This window comes from Brachyhypopomus gauderio, chromosome 3 (genome assembly GCF_052324685.1).
Source record: "Brachyhypopomus gauderio isolate BG-103 chromosome 3, BGAUD_0.2, whole genome shotgun sequence".
Classification (NCBI taxonomy): domain Eukaryota; kingdom Metazoa; phylum Chordata; class Actinopteri; order Gymnotiformes; family Hypopomidae; genus Brachyhypopomus; species Brachyhypopomus gauderio.
This window is the reverse complement of record NC_135213.1, coordinates 36,537,906-36,548,606: the sequence shown is the minus strand read 5'-3', so window position 1 is coordinate 36,548,606 and position 10,701 is coordinate 36,537,906. Positions and strand designations below refer to the sequence as shown.

At 45.5% G+C, this 10,701-nt stretch overlaps 1 protein-coding gene across 1 annotated transcript in view; it reads right to left on the bottom strand.

Annotated features, from left to right (window-relative positions):
- Positions 1-200: 200 nt before the first annotated feature.
- ap1b1 (adaptor related protein complex 1 subunit beta 1) overlaps positions 201-10,701 on the bottom strand; it is a 34,875-nt gene continuing 24,374 nt past the window's right edge. Inside the window, 4 exon segments of the mRNA XM_076997994.1 lie at positions 201-2,340; positions 4,638-4,792; positions 7,011-7,097; positions 8,022-8,106. Of these exon segments, the coding sequence (XP_076854109.1) occupies positions 2,266-2,340; positions 4,638-4,792; positions 7,011-7,097; positions 8,022-8,106 (402 nt within the window). The 3' untranslated portion in view covers positions 201-2,265.

The window sequence follows — 10,701 nt, the reverse complement described above, 5'->3', positions numbered from 1 at the left end:
ACTAAATCCACACGCAAATAAAATGTTATTTTTATATGTAGGAATTTTTAATATCATTTCTGAGAAACAAAAGCCGAACACGGTTTAAATGTCCACCCGGGGAGGGTGGGGGTAGTTATCAAACACCAGGTGCAGCGGCTCCATTGCTGCCTTTATAATCACATTTATTCCCGCAGGATTACCGCTCAAGAACTGAAATGTTAGAAATAATAGTGTTTTATTCAGCGTAATGCTGTAGTAACCTTTGGCACAGTTATAACCGAGATGATCAACCCGTTGTTGTTCCGCGCACGAGGCGGTGCGTTTGACCACCGTCGGTATGAACCAGCGTTATTCTGGACCAGTGCCAGTACAGTCATCCTCAACTTTAGGGCGACCTTCGTCCAGCATTTTGACTGAGGCTTTAAAGTTAACGACTTTAAACACAGATCTACCCTCCCAGCACAACTCAGATTCAAACAGCTGGTCTCAATGGCACTAACCACTCAAGACCTCTGTGAATATACCAATTTTATTTGAATTTCAGATGATTCCAGTATTCACAATAAAACATTCCAGGGTGATTTTTCTTTTATAATATTTTGCCAGATATTTTTAACTTATCATTAGCGTTTTGGTATCCATAAGGTGAGACAGACAACTTTCTTCATACTCCCAGACATGGACACACAGTCAGTCAGAAAATCACTCACCAACGTAAAAGATAAATCACTACTGAATATCTAAGGCCACATTTAGGCTGGAAGGTCAAATTGTCTAGTTTCTAAAAACTAAGCAGACTTTTGTTTAAAGGTTTTTAACAATAAAAAAAGAAGGATTCAGCAGGTACACTGACTTCATTTGAACAAGTATTGTCCGTTTGAGTTTGTAAATGCTGGGTCTACCCTGGCGAAATGTGGGCAGAGTAATAGGAACATGATTTAAAATGGAGGAGGATGACACAAGGAAGGAATGGTTATTTGCTCCCAGTCTAAAAGTAGCCTTAGAACACACACACGCAGACACACACACGTCCAGCCTGCCACAACCACTGCAAAAGAAGGATGTAATGGGAAACATTTATGTGTAACATTCCTTTCATATACTTCCCAGAGCTGTTCAGCGAATAAAATGAAATAAAAAAAATTTTCAAAGAGAAGATTTCATTTGCTGTAATTATACAGCCCCCAGACCCCCCCTCCCCGCTACAGTGAGGCATATTTACAACGCTGGAGCTTTTACTCAATGAAGCGCTCCACAGGGCAAGACACACACACACACACACACCCAGGGGTACAGAGGTAAACACACGAAACCCAAAACGTGAGGAGCGGGGTCAGATCTCTGAAACACTTGTCCAGCAGGGTGCTGCAGCCATTAGATCTCAACACACACGTACTGCAGCGTTCAGTGCCTGTCCTCTAGAAGCAAACACCCATGATTTGATACAATTAACACAAACACATGATCTGGAGGGTAAAGAAAGAAAAACACCACAGTCTCTAAAGATATCTGCAGCTCCAAGACACAGCAACAGGACCGGTAGTAGTGCCACTACTGTAGTCCAGTGAAGACCAGGGAAAACATGACTGCCACACCCTGTTAATCCGTCAAACACTGCAGCTTCCTCCACCCAAGAACTCCAACTGTAGGCGGAGGCAGGATGCACAGGATGGAAGGGCGGAGCTTTCACAGGTTGTTTCTTCTGTCGTTCGTCTTCCTCAGAAAACAAACACAGGATTTCAGACCAAGAATCTGGACCTGCAGTTTGTCGTCAGATAAGTGCGAGACAGACTCGTATGATGAGCAGATCTGTGCATGTTTGACGAGGACCCGAGTGGACAAAATGGAAAAAAAAAGCATGAAAAACACACACACAAGAAAACACTTATACAATTAAGTAGTACAAACACACATTCCCCACCCCTCTGTTCAAACTCCGACCGTACTTCAGATTACACAAAACGGCCATGTGTTTGAAAATCACGCCCAGCCACAGGAGACTACCGTCATTACGGGAGGATGAGGATGAGGAAGAGGGCAAGGAGGGCAGATGGGTAAAAAGCAATCCCGTATGACCAGGAGGAGGCATAGTGGCATATACGAGAGAGAGAGAGAGATAGAGAGAGAGAGACAGAGAGAGAGAGAGAGAGATACAAAGGGAGCGAGTGGGAGAGCTGGAGACAGAGAGGGGTTGTGGACTCGTGAGGTGTCCTTCAGCCTGCGGTGACAGGGTGGTGTCAGGGCGGTGGACGAGGGCGGTGCAGCCAGGATCTTCTCTGGGCTTCAGTTCCTCAGGAGCAGCTCGTAGCACTGGCAGATGTACTGAGAGACCTCGGGTGCCCGACACTTCACAGCCAGCTGGGAGAGAAAGGAGGACAACATGGGTGAGAACAGCAGCGTGGGGCAGCGGGGGTCATTGTGGGGCATCGGGCAACGGCAGACACACGTCTGGGAGGGCACAGAGGAACGAGGGAGAGGGCAGGAGGGCATCACATCAACAGCTTAGAAAAAAAAGACTGATATGTGCAGTGGTTCTAGTTACAGGTTAATAATAATGAACTGTTATTTGACTAGGTCTCGAGGTGGTGACCAAGCAGGTGAAATCCGTTTATGTTGAAGCTCTGGGGTCTTTCTGGACACTACTGATCCAACATCTACTTTTCTAGTTACAGCAAATTACCTTAAAACACTCCTGCTGGCAGGATTATTTGACTGGATCGTTTAAGGTTGCACAAACTGCCCCGACCCTACGGAACTCCATCTGTTTTACAACGGCTTGACCTCTCGAACCAAGAAAAGATCCTAATTAGTGTAAGTAAGTGCACTACTGAAGGATTGCTCTAAGAACCTGCAGACACCAAGCCCTCAGAAGCAACAGTACGGCTTTCAGTGCATTCTTAACCCTGCTGGTGTCCTGAGGGGAAGGGTTTCTCACACACACACCCGATCACACAACCAAGAACGTCTCTGATTGAGCCGTGACAACACAGTCCTGATGAAGAGTGCTTCTGATTGCAGCAGGATCGCCACACTGAACTACACTGCATGATTTGCCTTCTAGCCCCGCCACACGGGCCACGCCCACTTCAGCGTTAGACCGCCTGCCCCCCACAGACACACGCACCTGTGTTTGCCCCCTGCCTCACCAACACCTCCTTCCGCTGTGAATCAGCTGGGGTTATTTGGGTTTTACCCACTACCCCCCCCTCAAGTGATCAAATACAAGCAGCCCCACTCTGTCCCTGGAGGGGAAGGAGAGGACTGAACACAGGCTCAGTCCGTGTCTCTTTGGAGAGGACATTTCTCACATTCTCTCGTCATTAGGCTTCATTTAACAATGGCGATCTAGTGGTGGGTGGGGACTAGGGTTCAAAAACAAGCTTTCTCTAGCCAATCAGAAAGACCACTGCAGCCTCGGAGATGACAGGACACACACACAGCAATAAAACTTCAATCTCTCTATAACCTGTATTCTGATATAGAAGGAATGCGGTCTGTAACACTCCATATAATGCTTGTGTCACAACTACATACCCACTCAAATGAAACAAGATTAAAAGAAACTTTTACAAATTACATTTACACATCAAATTCCTGACATTCCTTTAGTGTAGAGACTGGACGTGTTTTGTACCAACTGTAATATAGAAGTTCTGAAAAAAAGAAGCAAACAAAACCAAACACACAAACCCAAACACAATGTAAGCAGGCAAAGCGTTCTGGTGCTCAGACGGGTTCTGAAGAGGAGCAGGAGTTGGTGTGACCATTAAAACTGAAACACAGGAACGAAAACACCCACATGACAGAAGAAAGGGGGAGGAGCTAAACTACGTGAAAGACAAGCAGGGGGGCGGGCATAACTGCAGCTCTTAGGGTGTAGCGCAAGCTCCTCCCAACTGCTGTTGCCATAGAGACGTGAACAGTCAGAAGTTACGGAACTGCACTTCAAAGGCAGCAGAGCTCACAGACAGACAGCTTAGAGCTCACATCTACTGGCATGCAACTGCTCGCTCACACACACACACACACACACACACACACACACACACGTCGGCCAAAACACAGAGTTGCCTCTTTAAAAAGACAGAAAACCAAATGCGTCAGACACATACAAAGGAACAAAAGACAGGCGTAAAGGAACAGATGACAAGAGAATTATCCAGGCCTGCAATACAGCCACTATCATATATGTGTGAGAGAGAGAGAGAGAGAGAGAGAGAGAGAGAGAGAGAGAGCGAGAGAGACCCACTGAGTGATTAAGGAAGTATAAGAACTGCTCTGGGCACAGTCTACACCTCCAACTGCTCATCAGACATCATGCATGGAGACATTCTGTGTGTGTGTGTGTGTGTGTGTGAGAAATCGCTCTTTTGCTCATTTTAACAGCACATTTGTAAATGAGTCATTACAGAAACAATGCAGCTTCTGTTGCTGATTTTCTTCCTATAGTCATGCTTACACACACACAAACACACACACGTCTGCCAATAGTTAAGACTTCTCCCAACATTACCTCCCTTCTACCAAACCCGCTCCCTCATCCATGCTTAGCTGATGCACGCCCCGTCCCGCCTCCGTCCCTCCTTTACCCCGCCCACTCCCTCCCCTGCCACACCTCCTCCCCGCCTCTGCCCCGCCTCCCCACAGCTCCTCACCATATAGTTGGGAGTGGTGGTTTGTATGCGTAGTTCTGCCAGCGCCCAGATGTTATTGGTCAGTTTGATGGACTGGTACAGCACGTCCAGGGGGTCCACCGTCCGCTTGGCAATCGTGAACACGTTATTGGCCTGCAGTTTGGAGCTGGCCGCATCTACATCGACACACACACACACACACACACACACACACACACACACACACACACACACAATTACAAAACAGCATCACAAACAAGCATGGACACTCGAGGACAATTAACAACTCAAAATCACACACACATGTCCAATTAACAACACACACACCCACACCCCAGACACAAACAAATGCACAAAGTAGCACAATACAGTGAGAGAGAGAGAGAGAGAGAGAGAGAGAGAGAGAGAGAGAGAGAGAGAGAGAGAGAGAGAGAGAGAGAGAGAGAGAGAGAGAGAGATGAGAGAGAGAGAGAGAGAGAGAGAGAGAGAGAGAGAGAGGGAGAGGGAAATAGAGATAGAGAGGAAAAGAGAAGGAGGGGAGCGGGTGAGGGGGGGTTGTAATCATTTATTTACACACATCCTCAGTGAAAACTCTCACATCCAGACAGAAATGAGAACAGGAGGTGTGGGTTTGTAGTGGGAACCCAGAGGCCTGTGTGGTAACACGTCTATTGTTAAACACTGGTAAATAAATAAGTTAATATAGTCAGCAGTTTGAACATAATAATGAAACCATTTACAATAATGAATGTACAGCATTTAGGAGATTTTAATTTGTCTGATACATTTTAGTTTGCTATAAATAATGACCAATTGTAACATTGTGTATAGATGGCTTATTCCTATAGCTGCCATTTGAACTTCCCCTTTAATTCACCTGCAGGACTGACTGATTGATGGTTTAATTTTGCCTCCTGATTCTGCTCCTCCAGCTATTGGCGTGGAGGTTTCACCTCCCAACGGTTGTAAACGTTTGATGTGGTTGGATGGAAATTGAACACATGCGATGGTGTTATGAAACCAGTAAGCACAAACAGGTACCCACATTTAGTCACAGTTAATAGGCAGATCAATAATATTACTGCTACATTTCAGAAATCTGATAGTTAGCAGGAATACGTTACAACTTAACGAGGGCCACATCCTTCACGGGGCTTTTATTTCCTTTTTTATTTCCTAAACGGTTCTAATTACGTGAACAGTTGCCATGACTGTTGTTACACAGCAACAGCATCAGGGTCAAAGGTCAACCGCGTTTATTTCAGGGTTTAAAGCATGCACCGCGTTCCTATCCTGGGTGTATTCTGAGACTTCATTTCCTTGCAGTTTGTGCCTAGAAACGGATGTGGATGTGTTCATGAATGCAGAAACACGTTACTGGAACACGTGGGGGTTTGCTGGTGCTAATCATACCTGGCACAGTAGGGGAACCGTGTTCCAAACCTTCAAAATGTCATCAAATAAATAAAGATTATGGGGAAATAATAAGATTCCACTACTTTAAATATAGTAAACATTTGGTTCAGGTTACAGAGATGTCTTAAATAGGTAATCAGTAATGCATAATGCATTATATTTAAAAACTAACTTCAGTCCCTGACTGCATTTTTAAACTAACACTCATGTCCCCGATGACTGAGTCATCCAGGTGGTGTTGCACAACTCAGAAAGTGGATGTGGGGAGGGTCAGTGATGTGAAGAACACACACATCACGCAGCAGTCCAAACCCTTTGTTCCATTACAGCATCAAGTCTGCATGAAAATGCACGAAAGTGTGTTTTCAGTTGGAATAAAAATTCAGACCATCGCAGAGTTTGGCTAAAACCAAAAGATGATTTGGAGCGTAGAAGTGCAGGTAGGACAGAGAAGTCACAGTACCAGTCATGTGACCCCCCAGCGCCAGTCATGTGACCCCCCAGCGCCAGTCATGTGACCCCAGGTCTCCGTGAAAACGGTAATTTCAACACGCTTCGTTTTCAAGTTTGAGGTGAAACATGGAAATCAACCCTGCACATCTAGTTCACCTGTCCCCACACACACACAGTTCACCTGTCCCCACACACACACACAGTTCACCTGTCCCCACACACACACACAGTTCACCTGTCCCCACACACACACACAGTTCACCTGTCCCCACACACACAGTTCACCTGTCCCCACACACACAGTTCACCTGTCCCCACACACACAGTTCACCTGTCCCCACACACACAGTTCACCTGTCCCCCCACACACACAGTTCACCTGTCCCCACACACACAGTTCACCTGTCCCCACACACACACACACACACACACACACACACACACACACACACACACACACACACACCACCCACCCACCCCTAGTTCACCTGTCCACACATACACACGCCCACACATCCTTCTCACCTGAACTGAGGTGACAGTCTTTGATCTCATACTGAGTCTCGTTTTCACTGGGCATATCCTTCCAGGTGGCCAAGAAGACCTGCCGATCTGGTAAGACAGAAACCGAGACAGTCACACCGAGAGAAAGTCACAATCAGACAGGTTTCTACTGTCAATAAACATACAAATCGATACTAGGAAACTAGGTAGTAGGACACTTAATCTCAAAAGTAAATCAGTGTTATTGGAACCTTCACAGAGTATGAAGTCAGACTCCTTACTGTTAAAGATACAAAGCAGAGACAGACCCTAACCAAGCACTGGCTCAGTGACCACAGTCCTGCTGTAGAACACACACACACACACACACACACACACACACACACACACACACACACACACACACACACACACACACACACACACACACACACACACACACACACCTCCTGACCCAAGTGGTCACTGCATGACAGGGGAGCTTTTTAACAGAGATACACTGAAACTTGATTGAAGGAATTTAAATTCCTTCCATAAATTTTCACACAAAACAATACAATATATATTCCACATTTTAAACACTATGGCCAGCCAAAAAGAAAAAGAAAAATATACAAATCTGTCTGAGGGCGGGGCACTCGGCAACGTTTGCTGCAAAGTGTGTAGCAACATATCATCTGAGAGAGGTGAGTGACTAACTCTACATTCCCACTTCTCATAATTAGAACTGCTGCTCCTCCACACACACAACACACACACACACACACACACACACACACACACACACACAGAACATTTTGAGCTCTAAGCAAGACTTACGTTTATCTAATATATGGATCAAATTAATTGGGTAAGAATGGCTAATGTTTTTTGGTCGCTATCCGTGTTGTCTGTTATTCTCTCAAAAACATTGAAAATACAAAACCTTGTTCCCAGGTAGCTAACGTTCATTTAAAGCACCACATTAACAGTCAGCATGAGAACACAAGCAAGGTACACACACACACACACACACACACACACACCACTCACCCATCTTCCCATCCTCCACAAAGAGCAGGCTAATGGGGTACTGGCAGCTGAAGTAAAACACGTCAATGTTATTCTTCACAGCCACCTAAGAGAGGGAAGAGAGAGAGAGAGAGAGAGAGAGAGAGGAGAGAGAGAGAGAGAGAGAGAGAGAGAGAGAGAGAGAGAGAGGAGAGAGAGAGAGAGAGAGAGAGAGAGAGAGAGAGACAGACAGGGGGGGGTAGAGGAGAGGGGGAATGTAAGAATCACTCATTGAGTAATGTTTTCATACTTTTTTTGCTATATATTTCATAGATGGGGAGGACGGAGAGAACTGGGGGAGTACTGATACAATGAGACCTGAAAGACTTGTGTGATTGGTTGACGTCTCTGGACGTTCTAAATAGGTACCAAATAGGTCCCACCTGATTGGCCCAGAATATTACTTGGCACTTGCATCCAAACACATTGCTTTGTCTTGTGGAGCCCTTCAGGGGTTGATCCTGGGACCGGTACTGTTTAATCTATTTCAGTGTCTTTGTGGCCTACTGAAGAATTCCTTCACTAGCCTCCATAAAGCCTAATGGCTGTAGCGACACATCTGCACACGAACAAGTGCACGTTTCACCTGTGCTCAGGGAGCTGCACTAGCTACCTACATTTTTCATAAACGACTTCAATTAAAAATCAATTAAAATATTCTTAATGACCCTCAAAAGCCTGCATGGTGTCAGCCCACTGTACCTCAGTGCATTGAGTACTAAGCATGTTACCACCCACAGGAGATCTCAAACCTACCAACAGTTCCACACTAATCGTTCCCACTAGCCGTCTAGAGAGGCGGTGCACTCTGATCTTAGCCTGCAGACTCTGGTCTTCGGGTTAAGAATCTTCTCACAGCCCTGAGGACTCTAGGTGCTTCTAAGAGGATCAAGATCCATCTGTTCAATTTAGCTTCTAATTAACCTGTGACTTCTTCAAATTCTGTGGCTGTATTTCACTCATCGCACACTCCCCCACCAGGACTTCTATTAAGCGGCACAATGCAAAACTTAAAACCAGGAAACACACGTACGTGTTCGGACGGCTGCTAATAAACATGTTACTTCAAAGGTTTCTCTGCTCTGCTTCAGCTAAACTATGGCCATATCCATGGAATCATGCAGCGGTATTTTTAGAAGCTCATCAGAATACGTTTGATTTATTTAATGTGTCCAGCTATTGCAAGTTATTGCGTGAAATTATTTTTTGGTTGAACAGCAGAATTAAGGCATTAACTTACACTTCTTCGTTACATACATTTTCATAGTGTCCATTAGCATTTTTGCCGTTGAGCAGAAGCTCTTATGTAGAGGGACATATGAAAACGTAAATAAGCCATACGGCTTTCTGAGCCATACGGCTTTCTGAAACTTCCAAATCGAGATCATGACCAAAACGGTTTAACCATGGTCGGTGTGGCTAGCGGCTGCGCTGTTAGCTCAAGGAGCCATAGTTACAGCAGAGAGCATGTTCTCAACCAGCTGCCATTCTGAGAACATCACCCAACAAACCAGCAATGTTGGCAGCTGTGAGACATTCCGGGGAAACACTGCTTCAAGAGATTTAGACATTTAGACGACAATTACCACTTCACCTGACGTAGCGGACGATGAATGATATGTACGGCATAAGGTTCGCTGATGACCAAATGTCTGTTGTCAAGGAACAGCCGTCATCTCGTCGAACTTTGTTATACAAGTCTGGAATCGCCATTATAGAAAAGGACGAGTTCATACGGGCAATCAAGTCTTTGCATCATTTTTTGAGCATTTGGAACAACATTTCTTTGGCGAGGTTTTCTGTAAGCTCACGTGTTCCCCAGAGGGTCTGAATGTACAACGTGCACATCGGCAGCGCAATATGGGTTTGGAAATTATAGGAAAATTAGTTGTATAACAATAGTGTGTGCATATTGAACCGCATGTGGTGGTTCGTTTTGATAGTGCAATCCACTTCTTTAATCTTCTATTCCTTTGACTCATTCTTCTCTCACTCTTGCTCCCCCCCTCCCCCGAGGCAGGTTCAGTATCAGCATCAAATGTTAAAACCACTGGATCATGCGTTCAGAAACCATCTCCGCATGCGTCCTAGAGGCAGCCTAGATAAACTTGCAATAAATACATTCCAGGGGACATCACTAAAAGCATTAATGTGCAGGGATGATCACAACACTTCTGCTGACTAGTGTTTACAGCAGGGAAGCTATTGTAAATCCTACAAAATGTGCAATAAATTTAATTACATTTGTGATTCCCAAATGATCTGTGCATATGTGCTACATGCACAGTATACGAACTGTTTGAAATCATCTATATTTCAACTCGTAAAAAGACTTTATGAAGACCTTAATCTCCCCCATTACTCAAGCAGCAACTCCCTGTGGGTAAACGGCATAATGGCGCATATCAGGATAGACAGCTGTACAACTCCAGCCAATCAGAGGCTCTCTACACTCCTCAAATAGGAGCTCTACTGGAGTGATGAGGGTAATGAGGTGGAGGCCATGTAGACTGACTGGGAGGGGGAGGAGAGAGAGAGAGGGAGAGAGTGAGAGTGAGGGGGAGAGAATGAGAGTGAGGGGAGGGCGAGAGAGAGAGGGAGAGAGAGGGGGGCGAGAGAGAGAGGGAGAGAGAGAGAGGGAGAGAGGGGGGGCGGGCGAGAG